Below are 19,933 nucleotides of genomic sequence, written 5' to 3' on the forward strand. Positions count from 1 at the left end.
TGAGACCACCAAATTTGTCCTGAAAATAACTACCAAAGGTTCTAGCTGAGCCTCAAAATCAAGAGTATACCATTACCTGAAAGTCATCTTCTAGTAGTTCTTTCTTTTTCATTAAGAGTTTCTTTTTCTTCTTGCTCAAATTCTGTTGTTCTACAATCTTTTTATAATTAAAATGTTTCCTGGCATCTTCCTCATCATCCATCATAAGTAGGGCCATTTCAGCCTGTTACAAAATAAGAAAGTCCATGTACACAATGAAATTAACTTTTCTATGAAAAATATAGCAGCCCATTAATAAAGTGTGTATGAGTCTACATATATATAAATGAGCTGAAATAGGGTTGTCAGGGCAGTATTATTTCATCCATAACAACATTCTTTCAATGTTTTGAGGTGTAATATTAAATATGATAGTTGATTTCCTTTTTATTAGATATAAAATAAATGCAATTATCCACGTTCAACTTTCAAATGTACTAATAATCTAATTTGAAAGTTGTACACCGTAACTTAAAAAATCACAAACGGATACAAATTTATATTGAAATTTATATAGCAAAATAAAAATGAACATATATGAATTTAATACATTAACTTGTTCTGAGAACAAATGAAAAGTAAACACGCAACAGCAAACAATTCAATCTTCAAGGTTAAAAGTCTACAGGCCACGGTTTGAACACACAAATGTGTGATGTTAAAAGTAAACATTCAGCACCACCAAACACGCAAACATACTGGGATAGCTTTAAAGGTAGAGGGACAATGAGCTCACCCTGTGGGGCTCCTGTGCCCTTACATTTCAGTGTTACCTAACCCTGTTGAGCTGTGTTCAGCCATAATCTTCCAGAAAGATACCATGGTGTAATCTTAGAACATCAAAGCATTGACCATCTACCATTCATCTTGAGTAATTTTTGTTCCAAAAGCTCTTGCTATTAAAATTACACAGTTCCCTTCTATTGCTGTCCTACGGATTTTAGTAGTTCCACTCACAAGCACATAACAAATATTTGCAGAATTCAGGCAATGCGACATCTGTGATTCTTAACATTTTAAACCACTTTACCTTCTGTTTTTCAACTTCATCTTCATCTTCTGAGGTACTTTCAACCGATTCTGGCTGCTTCTTTAGTCCTAAGTGCAAAATATAGGACGTGCACACATTTATTCAAGCTTATGCATAAGAGCAGAATTTACCTATGAAGCGCCTCTCATTTTCTTGTAATCAATACTTAAATGTCAGATGTGGAAATACGCTGAAAGGTTAAGAAAAACCAGCTAGACTTAAAGCAATAGAAATCTAACTAAAAACTGAATATGTGTTTAACTTAAAGAAGCAGCAATATTCAAATGGCATAAACAAAAAAGAACAGTTAGAAAAAATGGTTTTACTGTATTTTTCACAGAGCAGTAGAGAGAAGTATCACCACAGTGCAGGCAAACATGACATCACTCCACTTCCAGGGCATTTTAAAGAGAAATTAGTTTATATACTCATAAATGTAACTGAAGTGTCCTGCAGTTCTCAAATTGTTCATTCTTTCTACTTCAGTAGACAATGCAGTAAATACTTCAGAAAAAAAAAAGGAAATGTGCATCTCTTCTCTGTATCCAGAATACAAGTCTGCCAGCTGAATAAGAGTACATCAGTCAAAAAGAAAAAAAAAAAAAAAACAAAACCAAACCCGGACAAACCAGGACAGTTTTTAAAATTTACAGGTAAGGCTAAAAGACCACATTGTGCTAGCCATGCTAGTGCAAAAAACCCTCGCAAAAAAGACCTGAACAGAATCACAGGAATGAAAATATGATTCACTCTTCAGACTGAATTGAAAATTCTTCTGATGAAACTTTCTTACTCGCTTAGAATTTCCTTTAGATACACAGTGCTGATTAGACAGACATAATGAATAGTAACAGCATAAGACATTAGTCAAATGTAAATTTTAATGAAAACAGACCTGTTTATAAACCCTATGAAATCAAATTATTCTCTTTGGAATGCCTGTAGACCTCGATCAAGAAGGAGCAGGAAAAGCAGAAGGTTTCCTGACCTGAACCACATACTCTGACCTTTGAGCTTGGAATTACATTCCCAGGCAATTTATTACAGTCCACTGGGGGTACTCTGAAGGAAGATATTTGGCCTCATTTGGTTAAGCCAGATTTGTAGTCAGACTAGAAATACAAACATGCCAGAAAAATGTCAAGTTATATCACTAAGTATACTCTGGAACAGGACACATTTCTTGAAGAACAATTTTTCCTCCCTTGACTAGTCTCTTGACTATTTCTAAATGGATTCCAAGCTGGAAATGGATTTCTAGAAGAAACAAACCACCACCATCAAAAAATAAACTATCCAGATGCCCAATGTCATCAGCTCAAGAACTAAATGGTTGATTTAGGAGTTCCAGAATATGTGCAGGAAAATCAGATTCAGATATAATATTGTTACCTAACCTACACAATTTATGTTAGTATGTAGAAGGGAGAAATAAATGTCTCATGTAAGACTTCAACAACTATGAAGTCTTTTGTATCTTCCCAGAACTGGCTAAACTACAGAAAAGGAAACAGGGCACAGAGATACGAATTGGAGACAATTACTAGACAACTAACTAGAAGTTAAAACAGTAAATCTCTTAGCCTTCCACCCATCCCTGAAAGAAGGGCTTGTCTTTCACTCTATGTAGAATTACAGAAGTGAAGATAGCTTATCTTCATGCCTTCAGAGACTTCTGTTGCTGCAGATGGGGGTGAACCAGGTGCTAGTATCAAACTCTTTATTTCTTACTATGACCCTATGCAGCTAATAAAACCAGCCTGGTACCAGAAATCACCCTGAGCACTAAAAAGTTTGCATCACACTGAAAATAATTTGGTTTCAGAATTCACAAATACATCATTTTCTCTTTCTCCTGATGTAGTCCCTCTCCCCACACACATTCTGGAAGTCCCCTCCGCCTTTTGCACACATATGAACTTAAAAACTATGATAAGAGTCCTCCCCAACTGATTCCAAACCCTCAGATTTTACCTACCACCTAATCCCCCCCGGCCATCTTTTAATCAGATTTGGTCCACCCTACAGATACTTGTCTTCAATGCTATGCAGAACTGATAGCTGCCACCAGCCAGTGAGAAAAGCTCAGCCGCTGCAAGCTCCCCTCAAGCTGCCATTTGGCTCTTTCTCAGCTCAAGAATTTAGTTTGCAACATTCATTTTGCACATCAGCAACTTCCCAGTGCTAACCGTAAAAGCTAATCATAATTTTGAGACTTCAAATACAGAGACCGACCCGAGACCAAACACTCCTCTCACAAGACCTCTCATCTGTCTTACTCAGCAGCTTGAAAGTCAGTCTCAAAACCCTTGCAAAGACACACAGTAATGAGTCAGTAAAAGTTAAGACCTTTGTCTTCCAAGTGCAAATTCTACAACTATACTCAGATTTTGCTGTTAACCTCTTATGCCCCCACAGTTGTACTGCTACCTTCCAGCATTAAAAAGCCATCAATTCCTACATATATCATAAATTAGACCATGAGAAAGCATCCAAATGGTTTGGAACCTACAGGAGTTATAAGAATGTGTAAAGACACGTAGCTCTTTTCCTCAAAGAAGGATCACACAGTCTAAAGCATTCCAAAACTACTTGGTGATCTCCAAAAGCAGGACATTGCTCTCATGTTAATAAGCAATGACACTATCCAGCTATTAATCTTACAGCAGTTTAAGCTACAAAAGTCATTCTGTCCTATGCGAACCTTTTCTGAGACCCCACAGAAACAGATGGAGTAAGACTGAAACTGGCCAAGTCAAATGAAAGATTTACGACACTTTTTGAAACAATATAAACCAAAAGCAACAAGTGCTTTTTTTCTTGACAATATCAAACTAGAATCAGGCTTCTGAAATGCAACGTCAAGGCTCAAATATATGCAGCATTTGCATTTTAGTCCATGGTACTACTGAAAAAGCACGTAGGGATTATGTGCATATGAAAACTTTGTGCAAAGCAAGCACCATCACGAATGGCAGGAGTGCTAATCTGCACACACCCTCTTTGGGTATAGCAGGCACAAAGAATTTGCTCTACCTTGCCTCTCTTACACTTATCCACAGTGTAAGAACCACTGCCTGCTTTACAAACAGTTTTCTGGAACAAAGACAAACCTGATGAATATACACTTAAGTAGACTTCCCATAACCTCCAGTTTTCCTGTCACAGCACTCGGATTTGTTGGGCCGTTTGTCTAACAGCTCCTAACAGCCTTGCTTCCCTTCAATTGCCTCAGCTTCTCAAAAACTGACTTATACAAGACCCATACATGTTACAGTCAACACGTGAATCCAGCACAGGAGCAAATACACCACTGCAAAACCCTAACAGCACTACTGTATCCTCAGTTTCTGCTCTGATCCACCTGAGTCTGCAAACATATCCTGTCATATGCTTTTTCAGCATAATCTAAGATCATCTGACAGTCAGTTTAAGGGAGAAATTTCAATCTTTCAGGGGAATTGTGGAAGGCTTATGAAAAATTACCATCATTCAAGTTATTGCTGCCTGTACCCTAAATACAAAGTTGGCAGAGCTACAGCCTAGTTCAAAGAAGATTGTAACCCATTTTCCCCAACTGGATAAGCTAGCTGTGCTTAAAAACAACGCCAACTATGAGACAGAGGCTGTTCTGGGTAAACTTGGTGAAAGCCAAAGTTGTTCTGTGTAATCATCGTTAAAATGTCAACTGGCTTGCAGCCAACCACTGTACTCTCCCTTTAAAACTTCTCCAGGGCTAGCCACATTCTGTTTTTCTCCTGTTTCTCAGTAGATTATCAGTAATCTTGCAGACAAAAGCTTCACTTTCTTAACCTTTACGTCTATTTTACTATCCTCAAAGACTCCACAAATACTAAAAGTCTATTCTCCATATTATGGACACAAAGGTTTAAGGATCTGCAGATACAACTGCTCTCTGCTGAGCCCCTCCATGGCACAAAGAACTCCTTACATAATGAAGAAAACATTTTTTCAGAGATTTCACATAAAACATTGAAACATCAGTGTGAGACATAATATGAGCACATAATCTTGCTATTAAAGAAAAATAAAAAAAAAAAAAGTGGTGGAAGGAATGGCGTCTCTGTAACGAGTTCTGAAATAACCTACACACAACTCACCAGTAAAGCATGGCAGAAAACAGCATTGCATGAGACCTTAAATTGTGGTATTTTCTATAAAACACGGATAGGACTCACCCTACTGCTCTGTACTTCAGACTATTAAGACATATACATAAGCACATTAAGAACACAAAGTTTGGGTTTTTAATTATTTACTTTCTCCTAATACAAACGTCAAACAATCAGGACAGAAGCCTATGCTGGCTGGTATCAAATTGAAACTAATTTACTTTTTTTAAATGGAACTGGGATCTGCTCTGCCATACTCAAAAAAACCAACCAAAACAACAGACTGGCGATATTTGTAAATCTATTGCTATCTGCATTTTGTTTGTTTGTTTGTTTTCTTACTACTTTTTTTTTCTCCTTTCTTTTTTTCTTCTTTTAATATACAATAGTATGAGCCACCCTTAGGTTTTGGCTCTCAAAAGCACAGAAAGCCAGGAACTCACACTTACTGATTATCCCTACCTTAAAATTTTAACCAGCAAAACCATACTCAAAATCAATTTGCTGTTACCACAGCAAAAGCTAGCTTAAACATCAGACTAAAAAGCTTGCAAAAAAGGTATCCTAAAAATCTAAACTGGACAAATTATTTCCTAAAATATTACATTTCACTATTTGGGTTTCTAGGCAGCCAGAGTACACTAGTAAAAACATGTATCAGACTAAGAGACAAGAAAATTGATTTCTTCTGAAAGACAACTTTGTTTATGATGCAAAAACATTTGACATTTATGTAGTTGGCTCATACATATCGGGCTCCTCCTATACAAAAGGATACAGGCTTTGACGGCAATGAAGTTCTTTTCTCTGGAATATTTAGGGGAGCATCTGGTCATCTTGTTTCTAACAGCCATCCCCAGAAACTGGCTAAATAATCATCTCTGGTGAAAGCTAAGAAAACAACGTTCCCTACCATTCCACATATCACGACATGCATCATTTTACAAGAACAGCACCTGCAATTTTAGGCAAATGACACCTACTTTATTTCATTCTGAACATGCTATCTCTGCATTTACTCTAGCTCAACTTTGTTTCTAAAGCTCATTATTTAAAGAAAGGGCAGATTTATTCCACAAGTCACCCCTCTTGACTCACCTGTTTTCTCAAACTCTTCGGCAAAATATGCGTCATTAAGATCAACATCAGATGGAAGTTCATCTTCACTCAGTTCTCTCTCAGCAGCAGCCTGTAACAAAGCACAAACATTATTTCAATCAATGTACAGACAGCTACTAAAGTTTCACTGGAATTAAGTGTTCCTTCTGTTAGTAACTATGAACATGAAAACATGAACTGAAATATTGCATGCTGAACATCATAAAACTAGAATACACTAAAAATTGCTAGTAAAGACAAATCAACAATTTCAAATCCATTTCACAGACTGAAAGCGTTTTGTGTACCTGAAGAAGGGCTACTTACATATGCCAAAGATCTTTTTTAGATGTACCCACAAACTCTGATGCATTAGCTAACTATACCAACAAATTACAGGATCACAGCATTGTTATGTCCTCACTTTATTTTCCACAAAAGCTCTACTTAGGGAAAATTTGAGCAAGGAGCTTCATTTTGTGCTCCAAAAATCAAAAAGAATGAGTTTGGATTTAAAAGAACAAATTTTATTACTGGAAGTACTGTGTCATACACCTTGTCCCTTGACTTAATTTATCAGACTGAACAAGAGTATTATGCTAGCAAAAGTTGCTCTACTACCTAACAGTGCTACTTACTCTGTCCAGGTTTAAGAAGTTACTCATCAAATGCCAGTTAAAACTAACTGGAATGCACAGCATAACTCAAATTGTAGAGATTACTCTTGAAAACGTTATTCTGGAACATGAATTATATTCAGAGTAATTTAAGAATTTAGGGAAGCTAGATTCTGTGCGCCACATGCTTTTTTCCCTAGCATATCCACAAACATTTCATTTAGCCACCTACTTCTGCACATTACTGCCACAGGAGTCACTTACTTCACAATTACTTTCTACGTGTGGAAAGATGAAGCAACAGCAATTTTCACATTATTATAGGACCATTTTGTTATTCATCCACCGAACTATTTACCAAATTTGCTCTTGCAATTTGAAATGTGAATAGTTCTTCGTGGCTATTAATTCTTTGCCGTTACAGCTCTAGGAAACAAGTCTGTATTATTTTAGGCCAAAAATTTCCAAAACTACAATTATCACTATGATAACAACTTCAAACTGATATGCATACAGTAGCAAAAAGACCCTTCCTAATGCATTCAAAAATGTAAATTAAAAAACAACTGTTATTAGGACTCATTCATCTTTAAAACAGCACAAGTAGATAAATGAAATGTGTAAGCGTATGTATGAGCAGTAGTATCCTGAATATCCTTTTGCTCTGTAGGTTTGATGAGGCACTCTCGGCCTTTCCACGTGAGCAACTACTGCACAGTCTAACCTTAAAATAATACTGGAAGCTATACAATTTTTTATTTAGTTTATCCAAAAAAAACAACAACAGCAACTTAAGAAAACAAACAACACTGGCCCCCAAGCAGCCAATGCAAACATTACCTTTCTCTTTTTTTTAAGAATTCTTTTTTCTTTCTTCTTCTCTAGATATTTTTGCCATGGAGTTAGGTTATCCTTTCCTTCTAACCTGTTTTTGACCATTTCTTCAGCAGTTTCTTTGAGGCCTAGAACAAAAAATAGTAAGTTAAAGAAGTGAGATGAATCTGATTTTTTTTTTAAATCGTTTTCTCCTTTGTAAAAGAAAAATCAAGTTTGTTGTTGTGAAAACAACATAAACACTACTTAAAACAACATTTTTACAAATAAGATCACTGTACAGGATGTGTTTTTCCAAATAAAACATGCCTTCAGTAATAAATTGTACAAGAGTCAGAAAAGAGGTTGCTTATGTGATATCTAATTCCCAACGCTCCTGCTATTCCTTAGAAAGGTCTCCTCTCCAGACATTAGGCTGTGCAGTCTACCGATGCCACTTTTTAAGGATGAGAGTAACACAATAATAACAACAGACATATACAGAGCCCTTATATTTAATGCACCTCACTACAGCTAGTTAAGATTCATAAAAATATTTCGAAGACAGTCCAGTCATTCCCATTTTTTGTACATGGCAAAACAAAAGTATAAAAGACGAAGTGACTTGACAATGATTCTGGAATGTTAAATCACTATCAGAATACAGGGGCAACTCACAGCTGGCCTGAACCTCTACAGCTGGTGCTCTCCATTTCACACAGAGATACTATCTGGTTGTTGCTGTATCAGTGTGCCTCGCTTACATGAGAAAGTTGCTATATATAAAGCATCTCCATTGCTGAAACTTTGCCTGTGTGACAACACTATGACAATGCTGCAGTATCTCTGATGACCAGTGTATTTTTTGTCCATCACTGTACAAGAGAACGATAAGCTATTATTTGAATACATTTAAAGTAAAAATAAATCCACAGCTAGAAAGCACAGAACAATGTAAACAAAAAACCCAAATAATTTCTTGCATTATATACTAATGTCATAACATGACCTGCATTAAGTTAAACTAGACAAGTTATTTTCAAGTCATCTAGCCTTTTAAAGCTACTTAGTACCACTCTGCTTTAACAGCAGAAAACTACCTAAAATTAAAAAGCAGTACACACCCAGTATGACAGTAAACCTAGATTCAGATTCAGTGCTCAAGGTAAATAGCTTTTTTTTTTTTAAAAAACAAAAAAAAAGTATTTGTTAACAAGAACCAGAGATTAAGGGCATAGACTGCTTGAAACACACCAGCCTCTCAAAGAAGCAAAAAAAAATTTGAAAGAATGTTTTGTGTTATCACTGATTACCAGTTCAAATGGTAGTAACTCAAGATTTAAAAACAAACAAACAAACAAACAAAAACCCACACCAAAGCCAGCAGCAAGAGAAATAAACCGTCCTCTTATTTGCTTAGCACACCAAGTTACCAAAAGTCATTTTTGTACTTCACAGCTATGTGAACTGAAAGATGGAAGAAGAAAAGTACCATTCTCTCCCCAGATTCAGTGAGGAACTGTAACTATTAGAGCATTAACTCAGGTCTGCACCTCTTCTGTATCCTTTTGTTGCAGGTATGGTATAAGAGAAGCCCTCAAGTTTGTGTTTCCTGACCTGCCAATGCCTGGGAAAGGTGACTAAATGCTTTGCTGAAGGAAGTTTCCTCTTTCAGAGCACGACAGTTTTCCGAGGGTCCTAGAAAAGTAAACCCCACAGAAGTGCAACATATCTGGCTCTAAGTAATTCTCACATAACAAGATCAGACAGTTAAGTTTGGAGGTGTTAATGAGGTTTACAAATGTAGCACAGACTGCCACCGTTCCAATGCCTAGCACTTGAAGCTGCATGCACAAGTACGTCCTACTCTTTAATCTAGCCTTTTCATAAATATGCATTCTGATAGTTTGTCATCACATGATCACATTTTACCTTTTCCAGAGGATCTTAACTGTTTGATCATGAACATGTAGCTACTTGGTATTTTGTGTTACTGTTCACCGTATAGCTAAGTTACTGAACATAATTACGTATAGCAAAATTACTGAACATAATTGAACCCTACTCTAGAAACAGAGTGGAGTTTTCTATAATGTGTATCATTACCATACCCAGTGGTGCAAAACCATCACCTTAAGAAGGAATCCATTAAATAACTGGAGCATCCCCATTTTACATCTAGACTATTTAAACCTAGAATAAGCACTGAATTTAAAAGCAGTCTTCATTTTTCGGTGAAAAATTCTACACACTTCAGGAACACTTTTTCAAAAGTCTTTACATCACACAGTGTTTACATGTTACGATGATAACTACCGACTGACTTCAGATGCAGCTTATACACTTTCAGCCCCTTCTTCACAAGACAGACACTTGCAAAAACAAAACTTCATGATGTAAAGAGATTAACTGACTTGCCTTGCAACACACTGGAGCAGAATTCAGTGGCAGAAAGACAGAATCCACTTCCCTGGCAGGACGTAACAGCCTGAGCAATGAAGTATTTTTCTCCTACCTGCAATTCCTTGCTTCATTCACTACACAATTCTTTTTTTTTAACTTCTGGAACAAATGCATCAGATATCCTATAGTTAGCATCCTGTTTTACGACATGACTGACAGATCTTGGGAGCGTGCAGGAATCATGTTTCTGCTTCCCCCTCCAAGTCTGATATTTTCCGTCTCTTCCCCAGTTCTACATTCTAATTTTCTCTCTTCAGCATCCCTTTTTCACCAGCCCAGCCTAGCCCTCACCTAACCAAATCCTACTCTCCCGCCCCTCATACCAGTTTTACTGCTCGGAAATCATACTCAGACCTCTCCAGATGTCCTAGACAAGATCCCATTCTTTCTCCCAACACCTAGGTTTCTCATTTGGCCAGTCCCCGCTCCTCATCACTCCTTCCAGCTCTCCTCAGTAACGAGGAACTGAAAACAGAGTTCATAATGGAAAAACTGGGCAGCCTTCATGGACAGTTCTACCCGTCCTCCAAAAAGCAAGCAGAACACTTTTCTGAAAAACTGCAAACACCAATTCCTGTTCTCGTGCTTGTCTACACTCCAAAAATAATTCAAAGGCTGGAGAGCTGGTTACAACATGTCTGAAACACAAAGTGTGGACAAGATCTGAAATCTTATTAAACCATGCCTTATAGGAAGAAAAGAGTGGATGGGGGCGGGGAGAGGGGGAGAGAGAGAGAGAGAGAGAGAAAGATAAAGCGTCCTTCTACTATCCTGGAAAGAAGTGGCAAACGGTGACCGCAAAAACTGGGTCCTCAACCAGCAAACAAATGCAAAGCCACAATAAAGTAGAGGAAGGATATTGTACAGGTTCACTAAAAACATGCCACTAAAACCCTCTCGTACAAGATGAACAAATGTTCAGTTATTTCCAACTGTACACCTCTTCATCTCCAAAGTCAATGAAAGAGAGTCATCAGCTTCCCAGAATTGAACTACTATTACTTTGGATATTATTTTGCAGTTTTGTGGAAAAAATTACTGGTCAGGTAGCAACCTTGCAGATTGTCTCTGAAGATAGTAAATACTGGATTAAAAAAAAAAAAAGTCACATCTCCAGAAAAACACAGACCCAAAAATCTCAAAGGAGGTTACAAGATTTCTGATTTATTTGCCTGGAAAATGGAATCATTTGATCCATCTGGCACAGAAGGACTTGGAGGAAAATACAGCCCTTTCTTGTGGTATTTGGCAGTCTCATGAAAGGCATTAGAGTTTCTCCACAGATTAGAATGGCTTAGAAACTACTGTCCAGACCACTTCCCGAGAATAAGAGTGTATTTAAGTGGTCAAAAGGCTTTTGATTGCAGAAGGGGAAAAGGAATTGTCTACTTTAGGTAGAATTATTAACTGGCCATAGAAAAGGCTAACCTATACCCTGATCAATATAGATTTTTTTAGAATAAATGAATTGGACTAGTTTTATTTACCTTCACAAATAAGGGCCAAGAAAAGAGGAGGAAAAGGTCATCTCTATTAACATACAACTAAATCATACCTGAACTAAAGGATTAAAAGTGTGATAAATGCTACAACAAACCTAAATATATTGCTTCTCACGTTGGTAGGAGAGTGAGGGAGGGTGGGCAGGCCAGAATTTTTACTTCTCTAAACACTTAGTTTTGCAAACTTTTGGAAGTTTAATGGCATGCAACTATCACAATTATTAGAAGCGAAGACGACACTTCTCTGTTCGCAGGAAATCTAAACAAGGAAGTTCATCTTGCATGTAATGTCTTACCAGAAAAAAGAAACACCTTGTTGCAGGTAGCTAAAAGGAATGGCAGACAGAAACACTCTGATAACATTAGAATTTGTCATCCCTGAAGATATGACACCTCAAGTGAAGACAGTTTCCCTAACATAGGGTAAGTGCCTGAAAAAAACCCAGCACACTTAGCAGCTAAGGTGTCAGGTGTGAAGAACTGCGGTGCTGAGCCCACACGCAGCTCAGCACATACTGCTTCGTGCTGCAAAAGGTAAGGCTGCTTCAGTCAGAGAACACACTAGGCAATGGTATAGATTGAAATATATATCCATATGAGCATTTTTGTGCTCCATATAATCTGTAACAACATGCAGTTGGGGTTTACTATACACTTTACAGAGACATGATTGCCTGCTATTCCACTTCTGATGAAAATGAATTTTAAATTTTCCTTTAAGCCTAGCTAAATATTTACATCTCATTCTTCCCAAAGGAAGAATTTTTAAGTCCAATAAAAAAAAAAACCTGTATTGAAAACTGGCTGAATATCATCAAGAAATGCAGTTGTGGTCTTCTCCCTCTTCACCTTCTAAAGGGAGCTTTGGGAGCTGGATAAGGATGCATAGTAATTGTTGCTCAAATCAGATATGATTAAGAAAACAGATGGATGCTTAAATATAACACTGATTTTGTGCCTAAAAGAAACAGACCAAAGAGAGTTGGAACTACATCTAATTTATTTTCGCTGGCACTGTGGTTTATTTAAAACTATTATGATTCAAGAATAACTGAATCATTCACAAAGTATGCTTTCTATAACCATGTGTAAATATTTGTGCCAAAACTCAAATTTTTAAATCAATTCAAATCTCTGCCTTTCAATTGAAAAGCTTCCTAGATTTAACTGTTGTAACTCTCTGTATATTAAACATTTGGGCAGGAAAAAGATTTTGCAATAAGTCAAGCAGACTAAGGCAGAGCTTGGTAATAAAAATATTTCAACAGACATAAACTAGTTCCGAAAAAATTAAGGAGTCTTAAGAGATTATAACAAAACCTATTTTTGAATTCCCAGTACACTCCAACTGCACACAATTAAATTCTTTTGGAATTTAAATAAGTGCATTTGTTCAAGAAAAAAAATAACATAGTAACTAATGTACTTCTCTCCTGTAAGAAAGCACAGCCTCAACTGCATATATATTGCCAGAACTATAAACTACTGTTCAGCATGTGCTGACTATGCTCCACTATAAAAAATAAAATAAAATAAAAAAACCAAACTCCCTTTCAGGTGTGCAGGACCTCCTCTCCAAATGCTGACTGAAATCAGTAACTGCTAACATGTTCCCATACCTTAGACTTGAAAGCAAAGTTAAGACATTCATCTTCACTTTTAGGACTTTTGTTTTGGACAAAACCGTATTCCAGGGGCTAACAGCTAGTAGTGGTAATGACTGACCTCCTGGAGGTGAAGAGTCTAACTAGCAAAAGGATGTGAACGCTTCTGTGATTTCCAGAACCTCTGCTCTTTGATAACACTCTAACTTTTTCAGGGTAAGAAATGAGGAAACACTAATATATGCAGCAAAATCATAGTTGCTGAACTTACATCAAATACTATAAAGTACCAATGTAAACTTCATTCTACACACACGCACATTTAACCCATCATTATCTGAATAAATCTGGCCCAGTGCACAGACATCCACCTGACTCTACACAAAGTAGGTCATATTTATCAGGATAGGGGGTTTTTGTTTGGTTGGTTTTTTTTTCCCATCCCTCCCTCAAAAAAAGATGAGGCTTTAGCAAAAGTCCTAGGAGCCCTGCAAGAACATGCAATAAGGAGAGGGTTGGACTAGATGTAGTATGGAACAAATCCAGTTTTCTAAATTCAGTTGCAAAGAAACAGGGAGCCCCTGTATTAGGGAACTGGATTCCATCTCTACTACAGTTCCTAAACATTAACATAATTCACTTGTAACACGCAAGGCAGTTTTAAGAGGCCAAGCCCTTCAGAAAACTTCTTGCTCTCCCTGCACTACTAAGTTTCCTTTAGTCTCTCTCAAAACAATTTTCCATCTCCTCCAATGAAAGGTTTGCTACAGATTCCTGACTATGTCACCAAACTATGTTGCTTAGTCTTTTTTAATTTACAGAACTTCATTCATACAATTTGCAAGATTCTTTGCAAGACAGACTGTATAACAAACAAAAAAAAACCCAAACGTGTTTTCCAAACCAACACAAAAAATGGTAGCTTTTAACTGTTTAAACTACACCTGGCCTATATAAACACAGAACACATTCCTAGCCGCAATTGTTTCGACTGTGGTTTCCACCTTCAGTCTGAAAGGTGGCAACAACAAATCTTCGTAAAAAATCTTTTGATAGCTACCTATGTATGAAAACTCATCTGCCTTGAACACTCAGTGACACAATGAATTAGATACTAAGCGAGCAACTTCAAGAATGCAAATACTGACACGCTGTGGACAAATGAAGTAAAACGTGACAATACAGCTGCGTTAGCAAGCACTTGTCCTATCGCGCAGGACATAACGCTTTTTCTACAGAATTTTGGGAGAACTCATGTCAGAAATTATTGGAATTATATAGGCACGGCTGAAAGCACACAACTATTTTTAATGCCAGTGTATACTTTCGAATACAGATCTTATGGAGAACTAGGAATAAAACTGTTCCGTTCAGTTCAATCAATTTCACTGATCAGTACAGACCAGAACAAGATTTAAAAAGCAAGCATTTATATTCAACAGAAGTTACCTGAGTGAATTCAGGAATAATATTAGTGTAAATCAGATAATCAGATATGCATTCCTAGCTGGAATTAACACATCAGCGGTGAAGGGGCTGGATTCTAGCATGTCTCTGGTCTCAGTATTTACAATAACAGACCAGGCTGTGTCTTACGTAGCCTGCAGTCCTACACCTACTGAGCCAATACAGCACCTTGCTGCTCCCAAAAAGGTAACGTCACACTTCCCGAGTCTTTGGACTGCATAATTCAACCCTCTGAGCATTCACCAAATGCTTCCCTTTGACTATCTGACTCACTAGCCCAGCAGAAAAGATCCAGATTTTTTTCTTCTTTTCCAGAGTAGTTCTGCCATTTTAGCAAATGAAATTAAGCTTGCAAAGAGATATAACAAGTGCCAGGGCTGGTACGGGCACTCACAGTGCGCTCTGGGCCAGGACCAAGATGGAGAGGCCACAGTGAAAACCCTTCCCTTCTTGGATATAGCGAGTTGTTAAACTGGCTCATTATATCTCAGGGAAAATACACACCCATAAACAAAATATAAAAATCAGTCTGAATATCTTTGCATCATAAGAGTAAAAAAAAAAAAAAAAAAAAAAAAACACAAAAAACCTAGACATTGGTTTTCAGATGTCAGGATGAGTTCTGCTGGGACACTATTTGGTGAAGTTATCTTTTTTCATTTCCACGTGAAAATCTGGATATCACTAAATACAACCAAATATCCCCCAACTTTTCTTCCTGGTAGCTTTCTTTCCCACAGAGCAGTCTTACTGGAAGGTCAGACTTCTCCCTTCTCTGTTCCCTCAAATCTTCAGCATTTTGCAAGCAAGATTTTCCAACCATTCTCCTCTAATTTTATGCTATGTTTCCAAATCATACTGGTTTTCATTTTTAAAAGTGTAGATATGTTTTATGACTCTATGGCAAACACCTGACTTGGAAAACCTATAAAGTGATAAATGAAAAAGCAAGCACAAAAACAACCTGGCGAAAAAATAAGCTACAAAGAGAAGCTTACAGCTGAGAAACTGAGCTCAGTCATATAATTTCTTTTATTTCCCTCATTGTAATCCATCTGGATTTCCATTTATGGAAAAAAAGGTCAGTTTCTACTACTATAAATTCGACACCTTACCTACATCTCTATTAGCAGACCAATACTGCATGTCCTCCAAGTTAGTAAAAGAAAAAAGTAAAGCTTACCTGGAACCCATTTAATCTCCATTCCTATATCCTTTTCTTCCTGTTTTTTCTCTTTTTCTTGGATACTTTGCAAAAGTTCTCTGTACTTGGCAATTTGTTCTTCGTCATCTTTTTGGCTTTTCCTGGGTTTGTCATCTTCCATTTCATGAGCTACATCACCACCTAGAAAGAGAGAGTAAAGCTATCAAAGGCAGCCTCAAGAAAGTGATCACTTTCAAAGTTAATGATTAGGAAACACACCTAAGGCACAGACATTGTTTCTAAAAAAACAATCTAAAATATTTTAATGTATTACTCCCCCAAAGAGTAACTAGTTGTAGAATTCCCCTACTTAAATGACAAAAATAGTATCTGAAAAGACAAAAGAAAATTTGTCCAGCAAAGGAAATCACTGATTGGACATAGCATCCTTTACTGCATTTTAAAATTACTAGTTTCAGAAACCCTTACAGCAGAGTAGTACCTAAATCTCAAAAAACAGTTACGTAAAGCATTTTGAAAATGGAGTGCTACATTTTAACAAATAAACCTTGCAAGATTCTGTAACAGAGATAATTATTCAATGCCTTAATCTTCAGCAACTTGCTGAATTAACAAATGGAGACAGACAGAGGGTTTTTCCTTCCTTTTTTTAGAAAAACACAATTACAATGTGACTTACAATAAGCTTTTAAACAAACGTTTCGCAGACAACAAGCTTTTAAGGCTTTAAAGGTGCTGCAGCTCCTTGAACTGTAGGAAACTCGGTGTGGGGCAGGCTCCTTTTTTCTTTTTCTCTGGTTTAGCAGTAAAGCTGTGCTTCCTGCAGTACCGAGTTGCACGGACAGCATAACTGCTGTCTAGAAAGGCAGACTGCAGTTGCAAGTTACCGCAGAGTGACCTCTGCTCTTTGGCTAAAACTTAGGTATGACACTTGTTCTCTTCCACAGTTATGGGCTGGGAGCAGAAATCTTTACTGTTCAGTTGACTGCATCTGCTTCTCCACTGTCCTCATCAGTAGCTGGGATCCCCTAAGAGGAAAGTATCTACTCGCACAGCAAGCGGAAGGCATTCGGTTTTGAAGACTGAGAAGAGAAATAAGCCATTTTTGTTGTATCTTCTTCCTGGTATCATGTGAAATGAGAAGTAAAGCTATACTGGATGGCAAGTGAAGAAATCCTTAAGCTAAGAAAGGCTCCCTTGAAACTGGATAAATAAGGGGCTACCGATTTGTATTTATGACTGTCTACTAATTTTGCTAGGAGAAATTTAAGTGGCAATACATATTGTCATACTTTCTCATTTAGATAAAACCATTTCTTCTGTCAAATGTTCGCCATCACCTTCAAAAAACCCTTAGGAGCCTTTTCATTCTGTAAGCAAATAAAGAACACTTGACAACAGCTGCAAGAAAGGAAAATGAGCTGAATGTCTTCTCAAAGTTTGTTCAGAGTTCAAATAACCTTGTAACTAGCTTTCAAGTATCACGCTGTATTGCACAACATGAGGAACCACTTTCTGATGGATATTAAGGCAGTAATGCTTCCTGCCAATAGCTTGTTCAAAGACCTTTTGAACAAAACACACAAACAAAAAGTTCTGGTGCATTAACAGCTGCACTGCAAGAGAAATACAGTCAAGAGAAAAAAAAGCTTAACCTGTGAAGGAAGAAAATGCAAAAGCAGATGAAATTTAGAATACAAGTATATTCTTCATTTTTTTAAAAGGAGACAGTAAGAGAAGTGCTAAAAGAACTAAGAAGAAAAAAAGTGAAAATCCCAAGGCAGGTCAGAAACATTCCAGTACAATAGTTTGTAGGGTTTGTTTTTAAACCCTGTAATTCATCAAAAATATAAACAAGTGCAACAGCTTAATATATTAAATTGCTGATTGGCAGTTGTGTTAGCTGAGATCACATTCTTGTCATCACAGTGTTTTGAAGAGACAGTATTCTTAGTTTAAGAAGATTATCTTGCAATGGCTGAGTAGATGATTCCTTTTTTTTTGGTTGATTTTTTCTTAGCTCAGCATTACCAACCAAAGAGAGCAAAAAAACATTATAGCAGACACAACATTTAACAAGAGCTCTGCTGCAAAGCTGAGTTTATTTTAAAGATAAAATTCCCCCTCATGATGTAATGGCACACCAGAAAATTCAGCTACTGACCTGGACACTGATGGCCATACCATAAAAATACACTGTCTCAATTCTATCCAGGGGAGTTACTCAAATTCAGACAGACACAAAAAAAAACCCTACAATGCATGTAGATGAGCAGAATGAAAAATAAAAAGCTCTACACTCCAGAATTCAAGAAGCAAGTCTGAGGTAGAGGTTATTGCACTGTACTACGGCAATGTTATGAAAAATTAATGCATTGACCTCAGTCTTGAGCCAGGAAATAGTGACAAAGAAAGAAAAACTTTGAGTTTTAACCCCACTTTCCCACATTCTCAGCACTCTCTGAACAAAAAGTTGTGCAAATCCCATTAATTCACCCAAATGATAATAAAAAAGGAAAAATATAGAATTCAGGGTGTTCAAAATAAGCTTATTCAAAGCATATCACAGTAGACATCTTTTTGTAAAATATTTTTCAGGGAGAAGACAGATACTGGAAGAAGAGAATGTGAACAGATAACAATAAATGAATGGTAAGCATGACATTCTGGCTTTTTTAGTTTTTGTATTTTTTCCAGGTCAGAGTAGCCTAACCACTTGAGTGGTGTGCACCGGATGCAGTTTTTCAAACTTACTTCACAAACCAGGTGACTGTGCCTGCTGCAGCCTTTACGCACCTGGCTGCGCACGAGAGGCGACTGGGCATTCCTATAACCAGGCTTCTGAGCCAGACAGCTGTAAGCCCAGACGAACACGCTCGCAATCAGAGCTGGCTCCCATCTACTCATTTCTGAGTAGGGACATGCTGGCCTGCAAATGCACACACAAACGTGTTCTTCAATTCTAAATTACTGGACACCTCCAACAGCTTGTATGAACTTCTTAGAAAGCAAGCTGAGGTGACCCTTGATCCTGGCCTTCCAAGCACTTTTTAAAAAAAAAAAAAAAAAAAAAAATTAAAAAACAAACCAAACACAAAAGCTCCTGCAAACATGCTTTGGAAAAGTATCCAACACCTGCATCAGTTGTATCAAGCTTCCGATGCTGACAGAAAGAAAAGAACCAGGTTGTGGTATTTCTAGTCTGTCCCATGTAATTCCACCCACACTTGGCTAAGTCATAAACTGCTAACTCCTCTTGCTAGCTTGTTTCCTTAGGAAATATTTTAGCAATATGCCAAAACTAACCCAACAAAAATACTCCAGAAAGTCAGATCCTTGTAGCTGTCAAAGCAGCAGTAATGCCTGACAGTGTCCAAAGCAACTATACAGGAGTAAGAGACTGAAGCTAACCCAAATAATATCCTATCCAATGCATTTTATAAACACCCACTGGATTCAGGGACAATATTAAATAATTGCATGTTCTACATCTGTCACCTTCCACTCCTTAGCCTTCTGTAATAGCTTGAGCAAATATAAACACATATCAATACTGTTCATTCTTAAGACAGCACAAGCAGGACTGTACTGTTATGTGATAAAATGCTAAAGATGCATTTAAATTTATATATGTAGTCAGAGTTACTGCGCCAAATAGATTTCAAAATTGTAAAAAGATTTAATAAATGGTCTAATTTTATTTAACATTAATCACTAAAAATAAGATTAGCAGCATTATTAAAAAAAATAAAGACTCCACCCAGCAACTCTTCTTCCCCAACAACTACACTGTCTTGCTCTACACTTGTGCACCTCCGGCATTAGTGCAGCAGCACAAAACGAAACATCTGCTGACTTCATAGAGTCTTGTGTTGGAAGAATAATACCACAAGAGACTGTGCCCCCTGCTCAAACTCCTAATGTGGAGAACAAGGCTCTACACAGAGTTCCCTTCAAGCCTGTTGGTGTTGAAGAAGTGTTTGGACAACTCTTACATATGTG

The 19,933-nt window shown here is 37.2% G+C and overlaps 1 protein-coding gene across 1 annotated transcript in view; it reads right to left on the reverse strand.

The window, feature by feature from the left end:
* The window catches only part of ESF1 (ESF1 nucleolar pre-rRNA processing protein), a 33,161-nt gene that overhangs the window by 1,416 nt on the left and 11,812 nt on the right, over nucleotides 1–19,933 (reverse strand). The window contains exons 9-13 of the mRNA XM_075707877.1: nucleotides 15,950–16,111; nucleotides 7,758–7,879; nucleotides 6,301–6,391; nucleotides 1,070–1,137; nucleotides 77–223 (exon numbers count right to left, since the gene is read on the reverse strand). Coding sequence (XP_075563992.1) covers nucleotides 77–223; nucleotides 1,070–1,137; nucleotides 6,301–6,391; nucleotides 7,758–7,879; nucleotides 15,950–16,111 — 590 coding nt within the window. The remainder of the gene's footprint in view (nucleotides 1–76; nucleotides 224–1,069; nucleotides 1,138–6,300; nucleotides 6,392–7,757; nucleotides 7,880–15,949; nucleotides 16,112–19,933) is intronic.

Source organism: Pelecanus crispus, chromosome 3, assembly GCF_030463565.1.
Source record: "Pelecanus crispus isolate bPelCri1 chromosome 3, bPelCri1.pri, whole genome shotgun sequence".
Classification (NCBI taxonomy): Eukaryota; Metazoa; Chordata; class Aves; order Pelecaniformes; family Pelecanidae; genus Pelecanus; species Pelecanus crispus.